Source organism: Diorhabda carinulata, chromosome 2 (genome assembly GCF_026250575.1).
Source record: "Diorhabda carinulata isolate Delta chromosome 2, icDioCari1.1, whole genome shotgun sequence".
Classification (NCBI taxonomy): domain Eukaryota; kingdom Metazoa; phylum Arthropoda; class Insecta; order Coleoptera; family Chrysomelidae; genus Diorhabda; species Diorhabda carinulata.
The window spans coordinates 16,163,795-16,177,186 of NC_079461.1; the positions used below are offsets into that span (position 1 = coordinate 16,163,795).

Sequence of the window (13,392 nt, forward strand, 5' to 3'; positions counted from 1 at the left end):
AGTCGCGTCATCGATAAAACGTATACAAGTTAAAGAATTTGGATTAAGAGCTGTCATTTCTTGTGATGCTTGACAAAAATCCGCTTACCGATAGTTATATATGAAGTAACAGCTGGAAGATAATAAAAACTGTATTTCTTTAAATAATTCATTCTTTGTTTTAACGTTGTTTAATAAAAGTATATTTTTTATTATTCATTTATATTTTATTTATTGTGATTCTGTTTTTAAAAATCAAAATTTCTTTTTATTCATAATTGGCGCAGTCAGTAGGATACGCTCGGGTTTCGGAAATGACAGCATATAAACTCTCGAACTAGTGACAACAGGAGAAGTGTCACGAAAAAGACCAATAAAGCAGGGCGCTAGAGTTGACGAACAATCTGCAAGTGCCTTTTTCTTTTCACCTTCCCAAACTCCTCCGTATAAGGATTTCGGTAAAGATAGTTAAATTCTGTTTAATGCGAACAAAATTACAAATACAAATATACTTTTATTAGGCAACGTTAGATCAAAGAATGAATTATTAAAAGAAATATAGTTTTTATTATCTTCCGTATTTTCACGGAGCCATCACTTTTTTTATATGCCGTCAGCTGTTACTTATACATATTACATATACATATATACTCCTCTTTTAAGTATTCTCCAAGTACTCCAACAACTGCACTTAAGTTTTATAAACACTTACTTAAGGTTGATAATATGTAGGTTTATTCAAAATTTGATAACATTTTTATAAACAATATGTAATCTTATAATTAGCAAGGTTTAAAACATTTGATTATTGTTGACATATCGTTATAACTATGAATAAAGGGGAGTTTTAAATGGCAAACTTAGAAATTAATGAAGTTTTGTGTAACGTTACAAGAAAGGAAAGCCCCCATCCCAATTTTTAACATGTATCTGGTTCATCTATGAGGTCTCATTTACGCAACAAAGCAATGTTTTATTCACATATTTCTTAGTAATTAATGATACCATTGATTAATAACTTTAAAAATCATTTTCAATATATATAACACTACTTGGTACGAACCGTCTAACTAACGTCCTCTATGACGTCAGATATAAAAACAAATTCATAGGATGTCTCAGCTTTTGAAACATCTTCGTATAATTTTCTTTTAACGCTCTTCACCTTGAATACGGAGGACGTAACGACAATTATTTATTGAGCAGATCCCAAATTTCTCCACAAATGAGCCTTTCGCAAAAAAATAATTTCAGCTGGAAATTTAACATTCACTCCAAGATTGATTAACTATAGAGAGTCTTGTGAGGAATTGGTTCTTTGCCCCTATTTAAACTATTCTTACATTAAATATCTCAATACTTTTAAATACAAAAGGATTAGAAAACATCATTAACAGGGCAGGTTCGAAATTGATTATAAAATCCGACAATACATGAAGAAAATAGTTGGAAAATCTCAATGAAGTACTGAATTTAGAGACGACTTGGTGTTGATGAAGTTAACTGGTGTTGATGATTGTAACAAGACCTTTATTGAGCAATCCAATAGGACTGTTAATGATCGGTTTAAACAGCATACATAGCTCATTCAAAATACTGTCAGACAGAAAAATTGGGTATTGCCGAGCTTGCTGGAATAATTATGAATAATGTGAATTTGTTGAAAGATATAAACAAAAATAACTTGTTAGATGAATTTGGTAGTATTGAGATTGTTAAATGTGAAAATAGGTTGAATAGCAACAAATGACTTATTCCTTGTTACGCACTTTATAGTTAATTGAGAAATTAATGAAAAATTTTCCGCTGAAGTGGTTTTTCTTGCTAAAATTGTTCCTCGTCGAAGAAGGAGGTTATATATAAGTAAGTCAAGTTTCTTTCTTCACTTTCAGTTAACGATCACTCTCTGAAGACGATAACGCTCGTCAAACAGTACAATTGTAAATTTTGGTTTAGTGGTAGCGTAAACATTGTGCTCAATAAATATTAATGACAGTTATTGGCATGAAAAAATCTAACTTAGATGGAATCGAAGAAGATAGTAATGCTAATCAGAAGATAAATAAAAAAACAGAATTGGAAAATGTACAATTCTTAGATTTACCTTCGAAGGCCTGTTTTTTGTACATTGAACCTAAACAAATTGATTCATATATTTTCAATACAAAACATCCCTAAACTCAATAATTATATTTATAGAGCGTTTTTACAAGAGATGCGTTACTATTATCGTTTTGTCTGTCCTTCTGTTCGTCAGTCTGTTGCAGCGTTATATCCTCACAAGAAGCTCGGGTTTTTGCATTTAATTTCTGTATAGCTGTAGATATGCGGAAACAAAACAAATTTTGGGCATTATTAAGAAAAAATTTTGATAAAGATCGCCACAGGTCGAAACGACAAAGTTTTACCTATTTTTATAAAAGTCTAAGAAATATGAAATTGAGGAAATCTGCCTGTACATCTAAAATATAGATAAGGTAAGGTTGCGCATTTTTTTATTCAGTTTCTTGTAAGCTGATTAAATTGTAACGTAATTTGTTTATTTAAAACTTAGTCTAACGGTGAAAAATACACTACAGTACTATGTTCAAAAATTTATCCTTGATACATGAACGATCAAACAATTTGACTACATTTATACCACAATATACTCCTGTTTACAGCAACAGTCCATGCAGACTTGATCACAATAATCAGGAGCGGAAATAAATAATTTGAATCATAGTAACCACTTCTATCTTATAACCGTCAATCATCGGTTATCGCGAGCAACTGTAGTATACGTTATTTTGTTCAATTTACATTTATTAATCACACAGATGACTAAAATAATAATGTGTTGGCATCCAAAATGTTGTGGCTGACTGAAAGCAGTCAAGTATTATGTTTGAATCATTGATATAATTAAATATTATATATTATATAATTTCAAATAATGTATAATGTAATAAACTTTCATAGTTGCAATTGATATGAACAAATTGATAACAATAAATTTAATTGCAAGTGATTGCCAACAATGTTTTAAAGGCAAACCAGATCTAATGAATAAAATTTAAAAAATTAAAACTTAAAACTTTATTATTATATATTCCTCGTAAAAACTTAACAAGATAGTTTCAGATGTTTAAAGCAACTAATGTTCAGTTCAGTAATATATAGTTATACAATATTTACCCTTTTCCAATTATAATTCCAATATTATTATATATACACTAATTCTGATTGAATTTTGTGAAATCAATACCAGTAACTTTGGAAATCCAGTTGATGTAAGCCGACACTCTTGTATAAATGGAATTGTTGAAAGATATTTTGCAGAGGGGTAAAATCGATAAATGACTGGTGATACCAACTTGAAGATATTTTCTGTTTCTTATTATCGTAAGTGGTCCTCCACTATCTCCCTAGAAAATGAAAGTTATTGAGACATATGATGAACATTGATCATAAAAAGTATCAATTTATATATCAGTTTATTTAGAATTGAACACCAGCTGAGCAAATGAATTCGTAGATTCTGATAGAATTAAGTTACTTTTAAGGTAATAATGATTTTTCGAATTTGCCTGCTTTCAATATTCTTTCTCATCCACTACGAGGAAGTATTTATATCTAGTTATCCTAGACCAGTTCCATACAGAAACAAAATATTGCGTTACCATAGCAACAAACAATACTTTATTAGAAGTGTTAGTGTAAAGTTTGACGACAAAAAAGTAAACCACAGTTACGCAATAAATTAAAAGAAAAAAGATGTCCACCTGTATTTAAAAGGGTTAAGAGATAAGCAGATTTATGCTTAATACCGTTGGTGATTAATGTCTTTCGTATGCGTGAAAAATTGGACTGCAATCTTCAAAAGAGGTATATTTTCAGACCGATCGGGAAGGCGAGTTTCTGTGTCAGTCCCCGAAAATATCGATGCAGTTCATGACATGATTTTATCAGACTGCTGCAAAATGGATCCCCAAATGTTTGAACGTTCACCAAAAGCGTGCAAGAGTAGAAGCATCGCGTACTATCTGTGCTCGATTTGAAAACGATGTAGACGTCTTAAACCAAATTGTTACTATAGATGAGACTCGGGTACATTTCTACGATCCAGAAACAAAGCAACAATCGATGGAATGGCGACACTCTGGTTCTCTAAAACCTAAGAAATTTCGTGTCCAAAAATCTGCTGAAAAAGTTCTTGCTTCAGTTTTTTGGGATTGTCATGGAGTAATCATAATTGATTCTTTGGATAAGGGTAGAACAATAACTGGAGATTACTATTCGACAATACTCACCACTGTACGGTAAAAAATTAAAGATAAAAGACGCGGAAAGCTATCCAAAGGTGTTTTGTTTTTGCACGACAACGCCCCTGCACACAAATCTCATGTTGCCATGCAAAAAATTCGTGATTTAGGGTTTGATTTGACTCCATATGACTATCATCTTCTTCCAAAGAGGAGGTAATAAAAGCTGTGGAGGTCTGGTTTGCAGAGCAAGGAGAAACATTTTTTTAAAGGTCTAGAGACTTTACAGGTTCGCTGTAATAAATGTATCCAATTAAGAGGAGAATATGTTGAGTAATAAAATATTTTGACATTGAAATTTTGTTTGGTTTTATAGTAGGCTAAGAATTTTGCAATATATCCTCGTATATATGTATAGAAAAAAACTAGGAACATAACTTGAAAGATTAAAGTGTGGAATCCTATTGATCATATCTGGAGATCATTGTGTTCGCAATAACCGTGAGCTTATCAATTTTTCAAGTTCTCATTCTCGTTTTTTGCTCTTCTGGTGTTTATTCAACGTCGTCTGTAGATATTATTATGAATATTAAATTATTTGTACTTTTTGATTGCTATGAAAAATGTTATCCTGCTGCTACTTTTTTGTGCCAGAGATACTTAATGTAACTCTTAAATTTCGCTTTCAACTTTTGCTAAAGCTGATCAATATATACATGCAAATGGTGTTCTGACTGTTGTGTGTGAGTACCTATATTCTTTAATCTTTTTTTGATGTGATTTCTTAAGCATTTACAGGCGCTGGGTATAATTCTTATATTGGGTTGGGCATCCTAGTTCGCTTCTAGGGGTATCGATGAAACGTTCTAGGCGGCGCCGCCACCGAGATTTTAGTTGGTGTTATTGGTACGGATTTGTTACTTATATTTGCTGATTATGGCGTATCGGTAGGTGGTCATATCGGTCTACATTTTGGTTTCTCTGAAGTGGGGGCGCATAATAAATGAATTCAATTCAGTGGTACACTTCACGGGCTTCTTTAGCAATCCAGCTTCCGTTATCAATGGTACATTGACTTGCGTCGCCGTAAAAACAGCAAGATCCGGTGGAAGAGAGTTATTGATGTGTTTCTCAATTTTGGTGATTATCACGCCGTCACGTTGCGATCACCGCTAGACGAAAAATTATTATTATCATGTAACGAAGCAAAGACTTATGCTCTACTACCAATATTACAGTCTTCTGGATGTCGGCGAAGGTGTTTTTTGGTAATCCTAGTTTGGCGATGCTATCGTGCATGGTCAGGCACGTCTCCAGTTGCTGACATAATAACTGGGACTATTTCCACATTTTCGCTGTGCCACATCAGTTTAATCTCAATTGCGAGATCCGCGTATTTGGCCAGTTTCTCCTGGTGTTTGTTGAGTATGTTATGAGTGTTCGGTATAGCTACATTGACAAGAAGGACTGAATTGACTCTTCTATCAATCACCACGATATCAGGTCTGTTTTTCGTCACCTGTCTATCGGTGATAATGTACTTACCTTAGTAGAGTCTAAAATTATCATTTTCGAGCACCTTCTGTCGCTGGTACTTGTAATACGGTGTATACGTATTGAGAAAACCGAACTTGTTGGCTAATTTCTGGTGGATGATGTTGCACACTTGGTTATGTCGATGTAGATATTCGGTATTAACTAATAAACTGCAAGCAGATGTTATATTTTGAATGGTCTCTGATGTTTGTTGGCACTTTCTGCATTTTCGGAATTCCGAATAATTTGTACATACGAAATGTTTAGAAAAAGGAAAAATTTCTCATGATTATGGTGAAGTCCGATTGGGATAAAAATGAATTGTAACTATCGATGATGCTAATGGAATTCCCTGAATCATATTACTCAGCGTTCTCAACAATAGCGAAGCAAATTTCTTGAAAATACTTTTTTATGATTTAATGGAATTGAGGAGTGCGAATTTTGGAGTCGATAGTAATGGATTTACTTGGAGAACTACTCAATTTAACTAGGAGAGTGATTTTTTTCATGGAAATCATATCCTTCATATCCTCGCCTTTTTTTGATCTCGGAAATATAATTCAAAAAGCTCTAAATTGTCGGTTGATTACTCAGCTGTGAGAAGATTATTCTAAACTAATTGAAGTGTGATGCTCTGATGAATATTTGAATGTTCTCTCCACTAAAAGATAATAGTTACTTACTTTACACGCTTTTCCTTCCGAGATAGTAGAGGTGCAACAAATTTCATTGGATTTTGCTGAATTCATGAAGCATTTGCTCGGGGAATCAATGTGAAGGATGGCTTTCCTCAATGTTTCTGGCTGATGATAATTATCTGCAAAATAAGTCTAACATTGATTATGGGAATTATAATGTACTTATCAATAAATTCTCATCCAGATGGGAGAGAAATGATATAAATTGAAAATAATTTAAAATGAAATGTATGCTAAAAACTTCGACAGAATGAGTATTGAAATTCATAAACTCATTATGAAACATACAAATAAGCGGAAAATATTAGTGCAAATTGGAAAAAATGAATATCAATGTATTTCAAGACACAAATCGTCCAGTATAACTTTGGCTGTGACATGTACAAACAAAGAACGCATACCGCACTGTATCGTATTGTAATGTTTTTCTATCGGTGGGGTGAATTTATAAACATTACTCATATCATTTATTTAAAGACTCACAGTAGACCAAATGAATTTTGCAAATATTCCAGAAAATCAACAAACAAAACAAATAAATGAAAAGACCTTCCTAGAAATTAGGTCTGAAAAAATAACAACTCGCCCCCGTTTATAAAAATATTCCCGCAAATTCACCAAATTTTAGAATTCTGTCATAATAGGCCTATTTCGTGGACTTGTTTGTAACATTACCTTCTCCTTAGATGGAAGTTTCTTCTGGAATTTATGTATAGCTGGAACTGGAAGTTGACTGCACTTTCCGGTCGTATGTAAATAACAGGGTAGCGTCTTCACCAAGTACTGATAACGGGGTGGATAACTTCAAATTAATGTGTGAATTCCGGTATCCTGAAATATCATCTCTACCATGTTTCTGACGACCAGCCAATCCAACTGGTTACTCGCTATCTTGGTCATGTCAGTTTCGTCACGTGGGATTTCAACACATGGTCGCGGATACTTTGAAGCATTTATAACACATCGCGGTAGGTGAATCGATCTTTGAATTTATTCTTGATTACCAGGTAGAAGATGTACCGTGAATTGTATTTAATTCTCAGCGTCTTGCTGGGGGCTGGGATAGGCTCTTCAACTTTTTCTAAATGACTAAACTTCTACCAACCCTCATGCGTTCTTGATACGGGCAAGGATGCTGCAGACCAGCAAATAAGTTTCCAACAAATCTTATTATTGTTCTGTACTGACCCCATATCTAGCTAGCTAATCTCATTTCACGTCCAAACAGGATTTTTGTAGGTGTTTCACCAGACTCCTTGATAACGGATCGAGAAGCCATTGCAAATAGGGATCTCAATCTCTTTGTTAGCTCGAAACTTCTTTGGAGAGATACCTGCCAATGGTCCTGTTCATTCTCTCGACCATTCCATTTGATTGTGGATGTGATGCGGTCGTTATAGACTTCTTCATTCCTAGCTATTAACAGATTTCCTGGAACACATGGCTCTTGAAGTATCTTCCTTTATCACTGTCTTGTTTCAAGGGCACACTATATCGGTTGATGGTCTATTACACGTAGCACAAGTACAAGTACACAACCTTTCACGAGCTCGCTGAAGGGTTGTCTTCACTCCCTCCCGATGGCCCTCAGTGTAACTTATTCGGCTACTCTCTTTCTCGGCATGACTAGCTGTCATCTCTTTTCTGATCGTTTTCGAGCACTCTTTTTAAAAGGCCCTTTTCCAAGACATGGGAGCCCCACTGAGCCCAATATACCTATGAAAATCTTCACACGAATCATTTTTAAGTGAGAATTATTATCCTGATATCCAGACTTCAGATCCAAGGTAGAAAAGAACTTGCTGTCAGATAATTTGTTCAGTGTTTCGTAAATATTTGGGGTAGAGGATAGCTGTCATCCTGCTTGACGTTGTTTATCTGGCGATATCCACGTAAATTCTCGTACCATTCTTATCCTTGACGAGCACTATTAGAGACACCAATGGACCAATGGATGGTTCAATCGCTCTCTTCTCTTCCATCTAACGAATTATTCTTTCAGCTTTCTCTCTCTTTGCTCTTGGTAGTCTGCGAGCTGATTGTCTCATAGGCTTGACAAAATCAATATCGATTTTGTGTCTAACGGCTGAGTTTCTACCAGTCAACCCTTCTTTTGGTACAAATAGGTCTCGATACTTCAAGAGAAATTCCCTCTCCGTCGTGGTTTCATTGCTCCTTCATAACCGGTGTACCTTCTTCAATGACCCCTAGTAGCCGGGCTACTATCATAGTTTCGCTTCGCGTAGATAGAACAGTATTTTCATGTACAGCTGCCAACAACGTGTTACCATGAAGATTCATTACGTCCATTTCCAGACTCACGTCTTGTTCAATGTTCAGCTATGATTACTTTATGTGTGAAATTTTCTACAGTAATTGCGAATTAGACTTGTGTTTTTCCGTGAGCATTGGCACTTTTACCTGTGGCGGTCCATGGTCGAATTCTGGATAGTACTTGCTGATTGGAACTTATCAGATCGAGTCTTATAATGGTTCTAACTGCTCCAGTAAAGTATATTTTTCTCATTCACTTCTCCACATAAACACTGTTATTCCAATTTCTTAGAAAAACCATTAATTTAAGAGGGTCTTTGACACGACCTGGGTCGGTGCTGCCCCCTGGTAGCCGACCCGTCCTAGTTTTCCTGCGCCTGTAGTCCTTAATTTGCGTAAGTCTTGGGACACTTGCACCAACTCCGTAAATGCTCTAGCTCAAGCATTGAATCTTCCTTGGCTTCTCAACCAACCTTTTATCAAATTGATTTCGTCAACTTCTTTATGTTTGGTGCTTACTTTGTTATATAAAGCCATCGTGGCTGCTTCATTTTCTAGAGCAGCAGTTAGTGCATCTACTAAGGTTTTCGAATGGGTTAATCTAAGCGTCCTTTGCATATCATGGTCGCGCATGCCATCAATGAATGTCTGAACGCCCAAAGATTTCATCATGTTCTCTGGTGCTGATAGATATAAGTAAATCGGACAAGTCGGGTAATGTCTACCTCGTACTCTTGAAGAGTTTCATCACGCTTTTGCATGCGGCCCTTCAGCTTCAATCGGTACAGGTGTTCTAGATGCTCGTGACCATACCGCATTTCCAACTTCTTCTTTAGCTGTTCGAAGTCGTCAGTTTCTTCTAGAGTACATTTAGGCGTCTCCTCGCAGTGTGATGATTATATTCACTGCCTTTTCTTTATCGGATCAATTATTCACTCTCACGGCTATCTCCAAATGTTTAACGTTATTGGTCCAGCACGTCTTATTGTCAAACGTTTGGGCCTTTACTTGGGTAAATCTACCATTATCTGCCACCTTGAGTAGTGCATGTGATCAATCTACTTTTCTTCTACTAGAATATCTCGTGTTCTCTAATTTGTAATGTTCTTCTTCTTCTTTTTTCACTCATATGATTTTTCATCATTGTCATTTCAATCTCGATATCTGATCTTAGATATGACATTCTGGTTTCCATGTCAGCAGAAATATCACTCTTCACAGTCGAATTATCTTCCTTCATGGTTGGAATATCCTTATTGATTGTCGAAACCTTCTATCAATATTGGCCGAAATACCGTTCTTCTTTTTTGAAATCTTCTCGTCCATTTTTGTAGAAATTGACGAGATCAATTCATAAATACTGTCTCTTACTCATTTTCTTTATTTGAACTCTAAGACTAGACTAACTAACTTATAAAATAATTACTTATCAATAATATGCATTATATAATTTATTCAAATTCAATGAAGTATACCTACCATGTCCATTTACATTAAAAGAACATTAACAAGATAAAAGAAACATTAATGAAGTGTTCCTTACTACCCTAGAAGTTTTCATGAAAACTTTGTCCTTTGCATGATAAAAATAGGTTTATTGAAACTATCAGCAAGACTTCCATATTAGAGCTAAATTTTAAGTTAACATATCGGTTATAATGCTATACACAATCGCGTTTCTATAAATCTTCAAGTTCATAGTTTTTATTGTAAAAATTGATTAGATCATAATAATTGGAAATGTCATTCTCATCAAGATTAATGGAAATTTGATTTTTTGCTGGTAAATTCGTTTTATCCCACGCAATTTTTGTAGTTAGCAAAATTCATATCGTTATGGAAATCACAGACTTCCAATATGAAATTGAAGTATACAAATAAATTGATGGTTGTGTTATGGCAGCTTCTATTTCAAGTGTTATAGCACAATTATTAATGGAAGATCCTGATCTGTCCTAAGCAAAAACAAATATTCCATTCTTTTTCCGGTATGTAGATGATTGCATTACTGCCGTACATATACTACAATAAATAGATACTACAATCAATTAAAAGCAAAGCAGGAGCGAAACATAAAACATGTTTCCTTAAAATATGTACAAGAACTTTCCCAACAACTATCAAATTATTTCAATAAATTTGATATCAGTATAAGGACATAATATATTATCCAAATATTTCTCTAAATTAAAATTTGAATTACCAAAAAACATACGAAGTAATATTAAATATCAACTGCCTTGTACTAATTGTGTCGTTCTCTACATAGGACATACATCTCAGTATTTATAAAATAGACTAAAAGGTCAACAATACGATAAAAAGAATAAAACGGCATTAACGAACCATGAAACATAAAAAAAAAATATAAATTCAATTATAAAGATTCAAAAATTCTTGGAACGGAATCTAATATACGAAAAACAGAATTTTTAGAAATGGTTCACATCAATAAGAACGAAAAAGCTATAAATGATAAAAAAGATCTGAATAATTCAAGTAAAATATATAGCCCTCTTTTGTAAATTCTAATAAAACTAGAAATAATTTAATTGATTATTGCTACATAACTGAGATGTAAGAACTAAAGAAATAATTCATTTTTCTTATTAAAACATTGAAACAAATTTCTATTTTATATATAAATACACAAGTTGTCACTGTCAATAATAATTTTAAAACAGAGAGACCTGTATATACAGAGGGACTTAGGGGTTACGAAGAAAGGAAAATATAAGTTTTTTATACAGTACATCCTGTATACTTCCTTATAGGTATATATAACATTTCATTTTCTAGTCTACTTGAAAAATATCACTTATCATATAATAGAATATTCAAATGATTTGCCAAGTGTAGAGAACATTAATCTCTCAACATATATACATACATAAAAATATGCCGCATCTGCTCTTCATCTGAGTAAATAAATGTTTGTCTAGAAAGGTTTTGCTATAGTAATAATTACTCTTATTCGGCATTTTTGTGCCTACTTCCGTTACATGCATGTTGTTGCAAGAATTAACTTACATTAAGTGTCATGTTTACCATTTTCTTTGTTAAATTTCGTATTATCATCATATCTACTTCGCATTTTTTTCAACTATTTCTCCATATCTATACAAGGTTAGGTTTTCCCTTTTTGTTACGAGCAGTTTGATTTGATAGCATAAATTTCAGAAATTAAAGGAAAAAAACGAATAACTTTGCTTCAAACCGTCGATTTTTGAGGAGTTTGTGACAAAATGCATTCATACTTTTATAGCAATGTTACCAAGAAATAACTCTTGCATTCTAAAATTATCAATTATTGAAAATAATGAATTTTTATCATGAGTAATATTTCACCAACTCTCTTGTGTTGTGTTGAGTTGTTAATTATTGACAAATTTGCTAGTTTAGCTAGATAATTTCAATTTATTTTGTTTTTATTCTATCGATAATACTTCATAGTGACATTTCAAAAGAGGGAACAATATTCTCTTCATGAAAGAATTGACATGATTTCTTGGTGGGATCAGTAGTTAAGAATATTTTTAGGATTCTTAGAAAGCACACATATTATACATATATTTTTTATTTTTCTTATTCATTTTTTACGATTTTGCCGCAACTACTGGTAAGATTGTATTTAACTTCCGTACGAATATATTTTGGAAGCTAATACATCCAATGGATTTGCTTTTATGTCTCACTCTCATAGAGGGCGCTGGTTACACGGTTCATACCAAGTAGTATTGAACGTAACTTTTTCAATATTGAATTTATTGAGCAAAAATTTTAAATGATCTGAAACATCAATCAATTTTACACCAAAAAGTTACTCTTGATAAAACTCGATACTGTGTACCGTTTTTGAAATATTTTGATTTGAAAATTATGAAGTAATAACCGATGCTGGTACTAAGTAATGATAAAGGTATTATGAAATTAAGCCAAAAAGTTACTCTTGATAAAACTCGATACTGTGTACAGTTTGAAAATATTTTGATTCGAGAATTATGAGTAATGAAATCCCATCGATAAAACGGATACATTTGAAAAAATTGGGACTGAAGGCTTTCATTTCTTGTAACGTTTCACATAAAAACAGTCTAATCAGTAAAGGATAAGTTCAATATGGGTACTGAGCTATTGGAGACCTTAGTATAAAATAAACAACAATTTAATGATCATGTATTGCGGTTGTGCGACTCATAATGTTGTTTGTTCCATACTAAGGTCCCCAATTGCTGAGTACCCATAATTATTTAACTTTGAATTTTACACGTCAATAGCATTTTCTCTGAGTTAACCATAGAAAACTGTCATTCATTGATAGTTATGATGTTGATTCAATGATAATTACATTTCAGAAATCTTTTTAATTGTTTAATTAGATATTGTTGATAAAAATGTACTCAAATTTTGAATACACTGACATATTATGAGCCTTACGCGATCAAAATCCAGCAGTTGGCGTAGGGAATATATTTATAGATTGTGAAGATGTCTTTGCCAGTCAGAAATATATATATATATATAAATGTAATAAGTAAAATTTTATTATTGTATTATATTATTCATACATATTTCTTATATATATTTAAGTTCAAGCCGTGTAGTTCACATTTTTCCAGTATGTCTACGGACTCCAGCCCTTCTCTGATCATGCTTTC

The 13,392-nt window shown here is 33.3% G+C and overlaps 2 protein-coding genes across 5 annotated transcripts in view; both read right to left on the bottom strand.

Moving 5' to 3' along the window:
• Positions 1–13,392, bottom strand: part of LOC130890709 (UNC93-like protein) — a 223,457-nt gene that overhangs the window by 49,429 nt on the left and 160,636 nt on the right. The window contains exon 1 of one of the 3 annotated variants that reach the window (XM_057794955.1): positions 3,227–3,361. The exons of the other annotated variants lie outside the window; for them this stretch is intronic. The gene's annotated coding sequence lies outside the window, so the exon portion shown is untranslated. Of the gene's footprint in view, positions 1–3,226; positions 3,362–13,392 lie in introns of those variants that run through there. 3 annotated transcript variants of the gene reach the window in all.
• LOC130890714 (elastase-1-like) overlaps positions 1–13,392 on the bottom strand; it is a 49,781-nt gene that overhangs the window by 19,252 nt on the left and 17,137 nt on the right. For both annotated transcript variants that reach the window (XM_057794963.1, XM_057794964.1), the window contains exons 4-5: positions 6,446–6,579; positions 3,157–3,386 (exon numbers count right to left, since the gene is read on the bottom strand). In XM_057794963.1, the coding sequence (XP_057650946.1) occupies positions 3,195–3,386; positions 6,446–6,579 (326 nt within the window). In that variant the 3' untranslated portion in view covers positions 3,157–3,194. The remainder of the gene's footprint in view (positions 1–3,156; positions 3,387–6,445; positions 6,580–13,392) is intronic.